At 42.7% G+C, this 16047-nt stretch overlaps 1 protein-coding gene and 1 long non-coding RNA gene across 11 annotated transcripts in view; one reads left to right on the top strand and one right to left on the bottom strand.

Moving 5' to 3' along the window:
* Positions 1 to 16047, top strand: part of LOC117962207 (RNA-binding protein with multiple splicing-like) — a 37247-nt gene that overhangs the window by 21088 nt on the left and 112 nt on the right. Inside the window, exons 5-10 of one of the 10 annotated variants that reach the window (XR_004660596.1) lie at positions 1116 to 1266; positions 3312 to 3439; positions 5414 to 5556; positions 6104 to 6173; positions 13229 to 13341; positions 13876 to 14052. Coding sequence is in view for 3 of the 10 variants with exons in the window: in XM_034901362.1 (XP_034757253.1) it covers positions 1116 to 1266; positions 3312 to 3439; positions 5414 to 5557; positions 6104 to 6166 (486 nt within the window). In the remaining 7 variants the exon portion in view is untranslated. Of the gene's footprint in view, positions 1 to 1115; positions 1267 to 3311; positions 3440 to 4264; positions 4401 to 5413; positions 5558 to 6103; positions 6174 to 13228; positions 13342 to 13875 lie in introns of those variants that run through there. The other 9 variants (XR_004660597.1, XR_004660599.1, XR_004660598.1 and 6 more) reach the window with 9 other exon arrangements.
* The window catches only part of LOC117962208, a 19086-nt gene continuing 7131 nt past the window's right edge, over positions 4093 to 16047 (bottom strand). Inside the window, exon 3 of the long non-coding RNA XR_004660603.1 lies at positions 4093 to 4104. This is a non-coding gene — a long non-coding RNA (uncharacterized LOC117962208). The remainder of the gene's footprint in view (positions 4105 to 16047) is intronic.

Raw genomic sequence — 16047 nt, forward strand, 5'->3', positions numbered from 1 at the left:
AGATCTGATGTCATGATATTAAGTTACAGTTCAGTAGGGGCCATAGCTAGGACCTGGTGGCCTCTCCGACTGGTGTAAATGGCCGCGCTAAAATCAGCGCTTACCAGGTGTGTGTAATCAGGTTATGATTTCCAATTGTGGGTGTCACCCGTCATCACGTGCGTCCAACGAGAACACAATGAGGCCTTTACAACAGCAGGCTTCATAGGCTAAGCAACTGTAAATGCCCCCTAAACCTCTGCGATTTGGCAGTAAATTCAATCATGAAATGCCCAAAAATGAAAAGCATACAAAGTGACAACTCCAGATATCAGCCAGGTCCCACTTGACATCTATCAACACACAGCACGGCTGAGAATGAAGTGCATGCATGATAACTTTCTCCCCCATGATCTAAATGAGTCTGCTTCATCACTACTTTGAGGGACAAGGCAGCAACTCTATCAGTTCCCTCATTTATAACTTCACCGATTCCAAAGCAAAATAATTCATTTTATTATAAAATAAATTTTATCATTTTATCATATAATTCATTTTATGATATAATTATAATATAATTTGCTTGGTTGTTTGAGGCACACTTGCTCAAGCAAAGTATTACTGTCTCTAATGTGTAACCTCATTACGAGCCATAGTCAACAGCGACACCCCCCAAGGTGTTGCCTTTGAGCAACTTTCCAGGAAAACGATATCTAAGAACTCTGTAAACAACTTGTCTGTGTTCATCATATGTTGACTAGGATCAATACGTGGTTTGCAAAAAATACTCCTTGAAGGAAATGGGTTAATTATCAAATTTGATCAGAGCATAAAACAATTGGATCATGCAGAAATCTTCAAATATATGAACTGGTGTACTCAGTGTTTTACATTGATTACATTTAAATCGTGGATATCTGCAAATTACATAATAGAATTATACGATGACACACATCTTTAAAACAGAATACATATACAGTATACACATAAAACAAAAAACAATGCAATGCTGATCAAGTCCTGACAATATTTAAGCTTCTTGGTTAATTAGTCCAACAGTTCTGTTGTAAGAGCATGAAGAAAAAGCTTGCTAAGACACAACATATTTGCTGACACGTCCTTCCGTTTGATCTCAGGGGGTTCGGTTTGATCCAGAGATCCCCCAGACCCTTCGGCTGGAGTTCGCGAAGGCCAACACCAAGATGGCCAAGAACAAGCTGGTTGGCACCCCCAACCCCCTTCCCTCCCAGCAGAGCCCCGGGCCACAGTTCATCAGCAGAGACCCATGTGAGTACTTAGCCCATTTGTCCTCTTACTTTCTGTCTGTGTTGCTGCTGCTTCCTTTGGCTGTTAGTTGTTCTTATCTGAGGTAACTGGACAGCTGTTTCCCTTTTTAAGGATTATTTGTCATCAGTAAAGGAGATGTGCTAAAACTCAGCTGTGACTATACATGGTAAATAGAGATTCACTTGGCTGCTAATCACTGAAAAGTAGATTTTCTCTTTTAACGGTGTGTTTGGGCTTTTTGAAACATTGATTTCATGTGGAAACGGGTTCATTGCATTTCACTTAGTAATCTGTAACCAACAGTTGCTCCTCCCCAACTCTTCAAGTAAAATCTTTCATTGAAATTCCGTAGCAATATTGCGCAACTTTTGCAGAGTTTTCCACCTAAATGACACATGCCCCCCTGCTGGTTTAATGATTCAGAAACCGGTCATGTTCACTGTTAGCCAATTATTTGGACTCAAGGCCTTTTGAGTATCAGGCGTGTATGAAATTTGCTAATGCAGCTCTGTACCTTTCTTCCATTTAGTCAAATATTTGTCTAAGGGGCTTAAGGATTCTGATAGTTGAACATGTGCCAGCTGGGCTTTTACATTCTTCCTAAATGACCAAACTGCTCTTATCTTGGATCTTTTTTTCGCCAGAGAGAGGGTGTGTACTCGGGGGGGGAGAAAATGGAAGGAAACGATTAATGAAACCATGACGTAATCACTAGGAGTGAAATTGCTGTCATTTCCTGATAAGAGATGTTTAAATAAGCCAGTTTTCTGATCGTGCTGTGATTAACACTTAGCAGGAGACACAGAGAGCACAGGGAAAATGCTCTTTAGCATCGTACGCCTATCTGATGGTTCTCCAATGAGCTGCCGTTTCTGATTCTGCATTTTAAATGAACACACACTCTGTACCACTCTCCCCTGTCACCTATCTTTTCACTCAGTCACTATGCTCGTTTTTTTTCACCATCACTTTATACTCTACTCAATAAGTAATTCTGCGATGGTTTCCTCTCATTTTATTCTGAATTCAGTCAGCTTTTCTGATATAAGTAGTACGCCTGTTAAGATTTCCATTTTCTCACGGGACATGTGCAGTTCACAAAAAAAAGAAAAGAAACAGATATACCTCTCGTAACACAAATGTAGGCTTTTCATTTGTAAGTGACAACTGGCAGAGGCGTAGCTAAATAGCTAATTAATCTAACGTTAGTTTCATAAGTTGGTTAAAAACTTCATCTTCGGCTGACTAAGTAGTGCATAAAAGACATTTTAAAAGTGGAAGTAGGATAAAAAAGGTCCTAAATATGCACTTGATGCAACATTTTAGTTTAATGCAAGATAGTGTGCTAAGTACTGAGGCTGAAGTTACATGTCTTAGGCAAAAAGGTCTTCCATCAATTTATGTACCATTTAGAAGACTTGTAGTTTGAGAATAACTTCAGAAACCGTGTTATTCTATGGCAGTGTAGAGCTTGATAGCCATAGTATTTTAAGTATGATCATGATACAATGTAAGCTCAGGCTGTTTAGTTGTGTTTTCACTTAAAGCTACAAGAGAAAAGGCTTTCAGCACGAGGAATAGCCAGTGTGTTTGTGGACGGCCATGCTAACGACGGTAGCTTAGTTTTGAGCCGATAAAAACAGTTTAATCAGTTTCACACACTTCTGCTTTTGTGTTTTTGGTTTTGGAAATGTAAAAAAAACAAACACACACCATCCTCCAAACTCAATAATCTGCCGAGTGCTATCGCTGTCCCTACAGCCCAATGCCCACTGCTTTGGCATGTTGAGAAATCCGAAGCTTGACAGGCCTGCCATGCCTAGTTACGGTTGCTAAGCAATGATTGGACATCGCTGTGTAAGGGTTTTGCGAACGGTCCGTTGGTTTAAAACAAATGAAACGCCAGGAAGCTACTTCAGATATTCACCTGCAGTGCACCTCCATGACCACCTCCCCCCGCCGCTCCCTCCACCCTGTCTCTGTAGCCACCCACCCCTCCACTGGCCACTCTCCTCACTCCACTCCTCCTTTTCTTCTTTCCACAGATGAGCTCACAATGCCCGCTCTATATCCCAGCAGCCCAGACGTGTGGGCATCATACCCGCTGTACCCGGCGGAGCTGTCGCCGGCCCTTCCACCCGCTTTCACCTACCCCTCCTCGCTCCACGCTCAGGTAACCTGCAAACCTACCCCCTCCTCCCCCACCGTTACCACCGTTACCACCTAGACCACTGGCCTTCGCCTCTTCCTGAGCCCACCGCACAAAATCCTGCTGCCGTCAGCCCTCAAATCCCTTTCTGCTCCATCCCACAGGCGCACACACGACACAGTCTGAGCACACACACCACACTGTCATCTGCTGATTTACTGATCTTCTGATTGCCTCTCCGTCTCTACTGCTACTGCTCCGAGTTAAACATGTCTTGTTTTGAAGTCAATGGGGTAGTTTGGATTTGGGAGAATTATGCCTCTTTTTTGTCAGGCAAACTCATGTAGTCGGGCCTGTGTAATATGCTATAACAATCCCATTATAGCTTAAAATTGCCATTTCTGAAATAATGATAGTCATGATAGCAATGTTCATCTGATATGAATGTGCTCCATCACAGTAGGAAGTGGATGCGCGATTTAATATATTGAATTTGTTTATTGATAGTGAAATAATTGACTTTATAAATATTTAATTTACAGGGTGTAGCCCATTTTTGCAGACATGTAATGCTATTTTACCCTTCTCTCGAGATGAACTGCTATCTGATCCCATTAACTTCCAGGAATCGAACTAAACTAAACTAATAATCACTGCTCACTAAGAAAGGCATCCATGGGTGTGACTGACTTTTAAGTGCTCTGAGTAGGAACAATAGAGCTATCCCAATAATTCAAAATGGCACATGTTTCTACAGTAGAAGTTGAATGACCAATTAATGCTGATTGCAGCCAGTCACTAGCTCTCTGACTCTCACTTTGACCATGTCACTTTATTTATCCCAATTAGAGGCATCATCCGTACAACTGAAAGCTTCAGTGGTTTGCATCATCATTTGACCATCACCTACTTCATTATTAAATCCCTCCTTTTCAACCAACCATGATCCCGTTTATTGAGGCCTTCTAATCTGCACAGCTCCACTGTGAGTTCACATAAGAGTTCATTATTGATCTCTTGAAATTCTTCTCATGAAGCCTGTTTGTTGCTGGCTGACGCTAATATGATCTCAGTATTAGACGTGCTGTTTCTGAATTCTCATTTGTTGATTGGTTTTTAAATCTTGCAATGATTTCTCCGTGCATACGTATTACCATGTCCGGGTTATTTCATGTCCTTTTTTTAATCTCTTCTAGAAAGTCTATAGATTATATTACCATACATAATACAGATACCAAGGTTATTTAAGTATGAAGGCCCCTAGTTAAGGTACTAAAGCTAAAATTCAGATGATGTCAGAATTTAAGATGAGTGCCAGCTGAATCTGCCGAGCTGGCACTTTTTTCACATGTGAGCACACACTGACACAAAGCGAATCTGGCTTTGAGATTTCATTAGGGGGTTATGGGTAATGTTAGCATCTCACAACCCCTTTCTGACCTTGAAAAGTTGCTGATGTGAGAGATAAAAATATGTATATGAACCTGTCTTATGACGCACACAAAAGACTACATGATCAAATCTGTTTTATGTTGACGTTAGTTCAGCTTTCTGGCTCCCTGGTTGATCAGCTGCTGTCATCTTTTAGAGTACACTTCTCTTATGTGATTGCTAAATGTTAGCAACTGGCTAGTAGCAAAGCAATAGATCCAGTAAGTCCTCCAGTTGTTACTGTCTTGCTGTGACACATTTTACATGCTAATATCAAAGATTAACTAAATAGGAAAGAATAACTAAAAAGCTTTTAAGGACGTTTTTGGCAAATATGCTTATTCGCTTTTTTTCCGGGAGTTACATAACAACATTGATACCTCTCTCATGTTTTTATAGTACATATGCAGCCACAGTCAGCAGCTAAGGCTTCATTCGGACGAGATCAGTCTCCCCGGCGATTCAACGCAGGGTTGTGCGACGATAGGGGTATCACTTAAATGGCCCGTTTGTGTGACGTCCTGTTGTGTTCTTTAACCCCCCCCCACCCCCATTCCCCCCCGTCAGATCGTTTATAGATCTCAACATTTCCGACCGCACTTGAAGGCAGCGTCATTTCACGGAGAAAGAGCGAAAAGAGACGGCGCGACTGTGCCTTGTGCTGCAGCTTGTTACAGGAAACAGTCAGCTGTTACACAAACTCCTGGGCAGTTAAGTGCTTGTGTTTCGTTTTATATACCCTCATAGTGTTTTAAAACTTTTTTTGTGGCAGCAATAGAGGCAGTGATGTTTACTGTACAGGACTCGGCCTCAAAACGCACTGCCATTTCTGATCGCCTCCATGATTGGTCTCCACAGCGCAACATCGTTTTTTTTGTTTTTTCGTCTCCTCGCTGCGACCGCCACTGCCAAAATGTGTGAATGTGTCACCCGGCCTAAAGATTGAAAGGGGGGGTGGGAATCAGGTAGCCTTCCTTGAGTCCTGTTGCTGAGGTTGGCGGGCAACCAGCAGAGACTCCGGAATGTCACTGCACACGGCCAAGAAAGCAAATAAGCGTATTTCTCAAAATTTGAAACTTGTCCTTTAAAAATCTTTATTCTTTGAGGTTACATGATTTTATTACAGCAAAAGTACTCAATAAATTGAATATTACAGTACAGTTTGTATGAAAACATGTACGAATTGTATATAAACAAATATCTGTATGCATATGTTTGTGCGTGTGTGTTAATGTATGTGTGATTACGTGTGTTTAGATTCGCTGGCTCCCGCCTGCAGATGGAACTCCTCAGGGATGGAAGTCCAGGCAGTTCTGCTGAAGTATGTGTGAGTAACAACACACACGCAAAAACACACATGGATGTGGGTATACATGGGTGTACATTGTGTCTTGCTGTGAAAAAACATGAGTAAATGTTATGACACTTGGTCTAAACAGGCGCTGAGATATTTCTAATCATATGCCGGGAATATCACAGGGTGTTACTACATGCACGTGGTGTGTTCAAATAAGCAACCCTTTTTTCTTGCCCTCAAACCTCACATGGAAAACCCCCATTCAGCTAGCTGCCAAACTGACCAACTAATTAGTCCTATTCCTGCCAGTTGACAACATATGAGTTTTTTAGAAGTAAGTGTGGAAGTGTAAAGCCCAGTGGGTCAATGGAGCCACAGCCAGGCCTCGCACATCATCACATACGACTTAAAAGATGCCATTTTGAAAGGGGACGCCATCCTTTTCCCGACGTAGGTCACATGGTACAGAGCGTTGACTTTTCCGATTGATGTGGTGCTTGATCTCAGGCATCAAAGGCAGCAAGTCAAACAAAATATACAGCAAGCTCTGATGCCGACGTTTTAATAAAGCGGACGGAGTGGAGCTAAGCAAATATGACTAAAATTATAATATCAGCTGCTTTGGTAGGTAATGTTATAACCAGTGGTGAAAGCCATTCAGTACATTCACTCAAGCTCTGTGCTTGAGCACAGATTTGAGCTACATGTACTTTACTTTCGTATTTCTATTTTATACTCAACTAAAACTCACAATTCAGAGGTACTTTTTATATTCATTTATGTGTGCAACAAATTTCCCTAACGGGACACTAAAGTATATCGTATGGTACTGGTAGCTGTAGTTCGTGGACACATTTTGGTGCTACGTCTACATACACAACAATGACATACTTTAACCTTATGATGTTGCGATGAATGTGGCCGCAGACACAGGGCAACATTAGCATTCATTCGGAGTCGTGCTGCTGATAGCTAGCTAGTTGCTAACTCTATTAACCATTTGGTGCCTGGCAGGTAGCACGCAGTCAGATCACCAGAATGTTTTTTTTGCCTCAAACAGCTGCTTGCTATGTCTAGAAAGCGTTAATGGAGGCAGTTAGCGTGAAACAAAAACAGTAAATTTGCAGGCTGTTGAACCAAAGCAAAGAGCTGGAAGATGCTAACATGTTCTGCAGAGCTGAGGGGTGATGATTCTCTCTGGGTTCATCAGGACCAGCGATCCTTCCTTTTCACATTATAATGTAATGGAATTAGTTCAGCTTTATTAAGAGGATCTGAGTACTTCTTCTACTGCTTATAATTAACTGATTAAATATGATTCTCTTCAGTTTCAGAACAATTCATTCATTGTATATTAAGATTGTTCATGCTGAGCATGTTTTTTGGAGAATCAGATATTATTGGTTCCACAGATCTGCCTACTGCTGGAAGGACACTTGATGTGTATTTCACTTGTATGTGAAGGAAAGTGTATTACTGTGCACACGCTCTCACATAGCCATAAAAAACACTGAATATGGTCGTATAATCATGTTGTGTACTGTACAGCAGATATTAGGGCATGTTGCCGTTTTGTCAAGCCTTGGCAGTATGAAATATATTTTTTAATTTAAAAAAGATTTTTTGGCATTTTCACATTATGAAAAAGTACGCAGTGGAGAATAATAAATACAGAAAGAGACGGAGGATGTGATGCTCCAAAAGGTCGTAAATGTGGAACATGCACCATGAACTGCTGAGGTATCTGGGTACTGCCTGAAGGGCCGTTTTTATTAAAAAAAAAAAAAGGATTAGCATGGGGCTAAAATAAAATGGGGCATTATTTAAAAATAAATTGCAGATGAATTAATAATAGGGGCGCTGCAGACAGTACACAGAGCAGTTGGATTCTAATAAGTGCTGAGATAAGTACATGAGACAACTGTAACCATGCATGAGCTGCACAGGCCTCGCTCTCCGGTTCAGACCAACTAAACGCTGTTGTGCTTGTAGAAAAACAAAACCACAAAGCACAACAAATCCCCTGCTAGCCTGTGTATCTGTGTAGACTGACTGTGTCCGTGTGTGTGTGTGTGTGTGTGTGTGTGTGTGTGTGTGTTTGCACTCGGCGCCAGTCACACTGTCACCAGTAACCTCCCTCCAACGCATCGGGACAGGAAGAAACATGTTCTCCCGACCCCTTAGGGAGTGAGTGGGGAGAAGGGTTAGCATGGAGGCTACCATTCATCAAGCTGTTGATTGGTGCTAGTCCTGTACTGTTTTCTCTAACCCTGCATCATAGCTGACTTATATATTTCCAAAGGCTGACATAAAATAGAGGTTGGAGTAATTTGATGTTTTGGGGGATTTTTGTCTCCGTCAGGGGGGGTAAAGGAGGAAAGGAGTGGAGGAGGGAGGGGTTCTGAGGAAATAATTACTCCTCTATCAAACCAGGAGGAAGTTGTTAGGCCGGTCAGGCTGCCCCAGTGGATATTAGCCCCTCAATGAAACAGCAACATCCCCACATCCGGCTCTCAGTAAAGGGTGAAGTGCAGCTGAGACATCATGTCGGAATACTGCGATGATTACAGGCCACTGCATCAGATAAACACACATGCAACACACTCAAATCATGTAGTGTGCAGTGTATGTCCCCAGTCAGAAGGCCTCTCACAGGCAAATGCAAGACAGCAGGCACACAAACAAAACTCTTGAGGTCATCCAAATGTCAAATAACTCAAGAAAAGTCTTACGTCCACAGTTTTCTTCTGAACTACATTTTCTTAAGAAAACTGTCCACAATGATTTCAGAATAATCCAGAACAACAATTCGATTCAATTTTTATTCACAGTATCAATTCATAACAAGAGTTATCTCAAGACACTTTACAGATAGAGTAGATCTAGACCACACAATAATTTACAAAGACCCACAAATTCCAGTAATTTCCACAAGACATGGGCACTGTTGGGCAGATGTTGTTGTACAATTTAGTGAATAAATATCACTACAGGTAAGTGAGAAAATATGATAAAGAAGTGTATATAGAAAAGGTGGGAAAAGAGGAATATTGCATCTAAGGATATTAGATTTATCAATGCGTATCACCTTCCAAGGACTACTTGGCATTTCCCAGCCATGTAATAATATGTATCAACTAAATGATTATGAGTATCCAGCAGCATGTTCACTTTATGTAAAGGACTTTGCATGCAAGCATCCCATTAAAGTTTGCAGTGTAGTGGTGGTTGCAGCTTAATCACACTGGAAGACATATCTCCAAGTTAAGTATGTTTGTATAGTAAAATCTATGGGAGTCAGGGTACACTGTGTTTTTATGATAACCATGATTAAAAAAAAAGAAAAGAAAAGACATTTCCTATTAACCGTCAACTGTCAGTGTTACTGTCAAGTTAGCCTCGCTGCTCAGTTTGTCCCTGACATTTTGCAGCTTTGCAAACCACCAGCTTGCATGTGTTTTTTTTTTGTTTTTTTTAACCTTCCTCTCTGTTCAGTGGATCCACTCAAGTTAGAAACAGTCCCTTGGTGTCTTTATGCGGTCTGTGACAGTGGTGTTACTTATTTGTGCAATGCAGTCTGCTAGGCATTGTGTTTGGGAAACACTTTTTAGCTGCAAGACAACAAGAATAAACTTGAGCTGCGGTTACAGAGATAAGCTGTCTGTGTTGCACCACTGTTGTACAATCCGTCTGCTATTGATGGGACATGTGTTCATTGAAAAAGAGGCCGCGTTTCGGAATTGCAACTCATGCTGCAGACGTCTGGTGACGGCAAACCTTCACAACGGGACTTCAAAGTAGCTTCCAGCTCCACAGTTGCGGGAGGCTTATGGTTGTCTCGGCATCTGATGGACGGACGGGGACCGCTCACGGTCATAGTATGTGGCTTTCTTAATCAACTGGCATCCCGCCTGTCAAAGAAAGTGCAATTTTAAAATGTTCATTTACAGCAGTGTCACTTCATGGCAGTTTAAACCGGTAGTTACCCACTGTGGACTCTTTTCAAACATACTACAATGCAAGTTTTTGTTATTGTAATACCCCTCGGCTATTCATTCATGTTGAATGTTTTTGAAGCAGAATTATATTTAACATTCGTGCTCTGGCACGGAGCTAGATCCAAAGACAACCTAATAGTGGACATTAATGCCTAGTGAACTGGAGGGAAAGGTAATCCGGATTTTCCATCTGACAAGACATGGTGGGGGAGTTGTGTGTGTGTGCGCGCACCTGCGCCTGCCCACCCTGAGGCACTTTTTGGCCAATAGCCCAACAAAACCAGTGGTTCCTGTCTCCCACTGGAGAACTGAGGGCCAGCTGGGGCCCCTTCTAATAAGGAAGTGGGACTTTATTCCTTAGCCCCCCACTGACACACACACACACACACACAAACACTCACACATAGTATAGCTACAATGTGGCCGGGTCTCAGGAGCTAGACACATGTCAGCAGCTGCATTCATCACCACCCCAGCTCCAGCAGCTATGGCTGGTATGTGAGAAACACAGCCAGGGCCTAAAGGCTTTTCTCTGGATTAAAAGGGCTTCAGACGAGGCTCTTTTTCATGGTCGTGCTGCACAGGTAGAAATCGTAAAGGACCGTACGAGTGTTTTGTAACTTGGCTGCTAGTGTATAAATGTATCCATCTGGCTCCTATTTTGACAAGATTAAATGTGGACTTGACGTACACTGTGGTGGATTACACAACGTAAGAGTGTGCAAATTGATTCTCATAGCATACAGGGATGCCAGATTGGGTGCCAAAAAATACCTCCAACGTTCTAAAACACAGCAGCGTGGTCCTTTTTAAACATGGTCTACAGATGGTGGAGAGCTAGAGCAACGCACTATGAATTTTATTTTGTACATATTTAAACAAGTCTTCTGTCTCTTCATTTGCACCATGAGATCACTGATCCCTGATAACACAGACGGGAACATTTGCTGCATGAAGCCTAGCTGAAAAGAAAAGAGTGCACACATTCAAGAGAAACAGTCGCCTCCCACATTCTCAAACACTACTTGTTTACCTATCTTACATTGTGCGCCTGGGCCGAGTTATTGGATGTAACACATTAAGCTCGCAAATCACTAAACCGTTCCCTAATCCGCACCGACATGTTCAATGATCAACCCAATCTTTAACCTCGGTGGCTCAGCCAGAACAAATACGGTGGCCTGGAAGTATGCGTCTCCTTGGCTTAGCCGAGCGGCTGTAGGAGACATCGATTCCCTCTTCCTTGATTGAACGCGCAACAGGGCATTAGCTAGGCCAGCCGTGCCCCTTCCAAAACGCACTCTCTCTGAACGGGGAACAGTCCTCAACCCGTCTCCCTTCTTTCCCTGCAACAGTCTGTCTCCTGCTTTCTGTCTCTTAAGGTCATGTTTGGTTTACTAATTGTTTATTGTTCCAGTGTCCCCCCCCCCCTTGTCCCCCCTCCAAACCCGAGTTTCCACGGTCTCCAAGACATGTCTATTTTTGGCGACACATCTGGGGGTTGGTCAGGGGTCAGAGTGTTGACCTTTCTCTCCGGTCTGCTGGTGGGGCGGTTAGTGGAGTCGTGGTGGAAAGGAATCATGGGAGATACGGTTGTTAGGCAGAAGTTCAACACAAGTACTTAAGACTGTTGTCAGCTGACATCCTGTGTGTCACATTTGGACCTTGAGCTTGAAAGCTTTTGCAAAAGAGAGCGAAACTGTCTTTTTGAAGGGTTGGTCTGCTGATTTTACATGTCGTAATCAGTTTACCGGCTGGAGTGTGTGCTAAAACCGTTTTGTAATGTTTTCTGTGGCTCTGGAGGAGCTTTGTTGAGTGTGAGAAAATGACTTTAGAGACACTGCTCAAGGCATGGGCTCAAAGACAACACTTTTAGAGAAAGCCTGCATTACAAATCGGGGGGGGGGGGGTTCAAAAAGTGTGTCCGTTTACCAGACAGAAAGCATCAAATGAAAGCTTGAGTTGCATTATGGGTAGTGTGGGATAGGATACAGTGTTTTTTTGAAGCTTGACCCATTTTAGGGACTTAAAATCAGGATATTGCTGCCTTTGCTCTGTCAATTTTCTTTCTCCCTTTCTTTTTAAGTCCAACTTTAAAGGTCCCATGGCATGAATGTTTCACTTTATGAGGTTTTTTAACATTAATATGCGTTCCCCAGCCTGCCTATGGTCCCCCAGTGGCTAGAAATGGTGATGGGGGTAACCCTAGGTATCCTGCTCTGCCTTTGAGCAAATGAAAGCTCAGATGGGCCGATCTGGAATCTTGCTCCTTACGAGGTCATAAGGAGCAAGGTTACCTCCCCTTTCTCTGCTTTGCCCGCCCAGAGAGTTGGTCCACCCAGGAGAGAGAGACAAGTGGCAGTTGGTCAATACCACACCCCCAGCCTTCACCTTGTCTTGTGGGACTGGCTCTATGGGTTGTAATTCTGCATCAGGGCTGAATTACAGGAAAGAGACTTCAGATATTGTATTAGGGGACCACTGAGGTCTATATAAAAGAGTCTTAAGGTACAGTATTAGTGGACCACTAAGGTCTATAAAAGAGACTTCAGGTACCGTATTAGGGGACCACTAAGGTCTATATAAAAGAGACTTCAGGTACAGTATTAGGGACCACTAAGGTCTATATAAAAGAGACTTCAGTTACCGTATTAGGGGACCACTAAGGTCTATATAAAAGAGACTTCAGGTACCGTATTAGAGGACCACTAAGGTCTATATAAAAGAGACTCCAGGTACCGTATTAGGGGACCACTAAGGTCTATATAAAAGAGACTTCAGGTACAGAATAAATAGACCACTAAGGCCTTTATAAAACCATCCAAAGAGCACCATGTCATGGGACATGGGACGTGCATAAATGCCAAATTGACGGAGTCTCCCTTTTTAAAGTTCAGCTCAGCTCCATACACACCTGTACTTTGCTTTGGATCATGAGGTCCTGTCTGGTTTGAGTTTGAAGGATTTTGTAGATGTTGATTCAACACCTTAAACAGCCGCAACAAAAACCCCCCACCCGCAGTCAGGATGGGGCTGCTGCACCCTGTTCACTTCACTAAGACTCCTTTGCCTCCTTTGCGTCCCCAGGTTCTTGATGTGTGATGGTGGCCGTGGCCAGCTGTGACGGGCGTTGCCTCTCGTGTCCAATTAGAAACCAGGAGGACTGACCTGACTCTGGCTGTTGGAGCAGCGTACCGTCGGTGAGTTTAACGGCCCGGACTTCGTGACCATTGAGTCCAACAGGCGAGGGCAAAAGGTGTAAATCTCACCTCGCGTCTCCCTTCTGGCACAGTGTCCGATTTGAAAGCTCAGGCTTTTGTGTGGTGTTGCACTGCCAAAGACATCTGCTGGAATGAACGCAGCAGCACCGAGCCGTATTCACAACGTGTCAACATTCGTCTGAGTACGCTTCAGGTTTTGCTCAACAGAAAATGTTTTGAAAACAACCCCAGAATTGCAGTTAGATATTTTGTGCGTGCGTGTGTGTCCGTGTGTGGTCCTGGCGTCATAAAGGCAAGTGCAGACAATTTTGGGGAGCAAGCAAGAAACAAGTTTTTTGTGCGTGTGTGTGTGTGCCTACACTGGAGTATCTACCTTTTTGTGGGTGTGCGAATGTGCTTGTGTCGTGCAACAGTTCCACACGATCCCCTGTGTTTTCATTAGTGTACAAGGTTTGTGTGCGGTGACCATGGCAACCTCACCCCTTTTCTTGTCTCTCTCCGTCTCTCTCTTAGGCAGCAGCAGCCTCATGGGCCTCAGGACATTCAAGACCCCAGCCTCCATCACACATCGAGCACCCCCTCCCACCCCCCCTCCTCAAAGTCCTTCCAACTCTTTTTTGTGTTTTTTTTATACTGTTACATACTCAAGATTTACCGGCAGCGCTTTGGCTACCCCCCCCCCCCCCCCTCTGACACCTCAGTGAAAGGTACTGCATGGCCCGTGTAGCGTCAGCGGGGCTCTCGCTGTGCATTCTGTATATGCAAGTGTACTAAAGGAGTGCACATTTTCTGCAGCCGCTTTGGAAGGCCAGACGTATGGAAGTGTGGCCAAAACGCTGCCGGGTGATGTTATAATACGACTCTAATTATTACTATACTGTATATCATTCATATCAATGTTATTATGATTATCAAATACATGTTGACGCATGACTTTGCAAAAAAAAAGAAAAGAAAAACAAAACCCAACGCTGTACATTTTTAGATATTTTAGAGAAATACGAAAAAGTATTTTTGTAATCAAGACAGTGTGTGAAACGGTTGTGTATGATAGGTTCATGTCGTGCTTAAGTGTGTGAGGAACTTTCCTACTTTTGACATTTTTCTTTTACCCTTCCTGTTTGGTGCCATTATAACTTGGTAAGTCACCCTGCTACACCAAAGCAGTCCCTTGGGTCGGCTCTCGTCTTTTCTACATACTGAGTGGATTTTTAGGTTTGCTCGTTCGGTCTTTTTGCGGCGGCTTTCCCTGATGAGGCAAACATAGTAGTCCTTTGTCTGACGTGCTTTGGTTCAACTGAGCAGTCCATGTTAACTCTTGGGTGAGCCAGCTCATCATTTCTCAGTCGGAGGTAACCCGACTTGTTACGAGAGGCATTGACGGGAAGAAGCCGTCAGTGGTGAAGGTGGAGGGACCACAGAGACCGAAAACACGGCCAACTGAGCCCTGCTAGAACCAGGAATGGAATTCATTGTGTAGCAGGAGACAGCAGCACAGTATAGTGAAACAAAAGACCAAAGGCATTTTTTTTTATTTTTTTTTACACTGGAGAGCTATCTAGGCTAGTGGAATAATTCCATTTTTGACTGCTTTGTAGTCCTCAGTCAGATTTCTTATGAAGTACGATGTTATTTTTTGACGCATGTCTCTTTTGGTGTCACTCCAAAGAGCAACTCTGCATCTGAAAGGACATTCACTTTAAACAATTTGTCTTCTTTTTTTTTTTTTGGTCTATTTTTAGGGAGCCAACGTGATTCAACCTGCTTTTGTAAATGTTGAATTTACATAGTGATGATTGGAGTGTAAAAAAAACAATAATAATCTTTTTGTAATTCTGGGCCTGCAATAACGTCTTTGCTGTTTGACATATCATCGCGTGATCATATTCCCGTGACATTTTGACGCCAAAATTCTCATTCATGTCGCATTCTCACAAAGATTATCAGTGATTCTTGTACTTCTTCTGATAAGGCCAAGTCACATTTCAGCAATGTGGTGATCAAAAACTGAAATACTGTAAGAAAAACAATCTTTAGCCTAGGTGTCTACAATCATATTGGAGTGGTTGAATCATGTAGTCAGTGTTTTTGATGAATATTACTAATAATATGCACACTATGTCAACTGATATTCTGGAGCAGTTTTTGCTTTGACAGACATTTTTTAAGGCTAAGTGTGGCACCAAATTTATTAGAACAAGTATTTATAAGGTGTGTGTGTGCGTGTGTGTTTTTATGGGTATTATGTTTTTAAAGTTCATAAAAGATGCCCATCATATAATTAATTGTAAGTATTATTGTAAGTCTAATTGTATATTCATTTGGTAATTTTCTAGAGCTGTTTGTATCTGATATATGAATACTGTTTTACCTTCATAATTCACTGTGAAATCCAGAGAAATCCATCCAACGAATGGATCTGTTTGTCTTTTGCCAGCAGTGCGGTACAGAAGCTCCTGGACATGAAAATTACGACCCCCCCCCCCCCCCTCCCTTTGTCAGTGACAACTGTTCCTTTCTCCTTTCAGTATACCATGTGCGTACCTGTGTGTTCTGTGCATGTTCACCGCATGCGTGTGTGTTCTTTTCTTTTTCTTGATGCATACTGAACTGCTGATGTGGATGTACTTTAGCCGCTGTAAGGAGAAACTGTATTTCAGTGAATTGCAGATGGTTTTTGTTTGA

Source organism: Etheostoma cragini, chromosome 19 (genome assembly GCF_013103735.1).
Source record: "Etheostoma cragini isolate CJK2018 chromosome 19, CSU_Ecrag_1.0, whole genome shotgun sequence".
Taxonomy (NCBI): Eukaryota; Metazoa; Chordata; class Actinopteri; order Perciformes; family Percidae; genus Etheostoma; species Etheostoma cragini.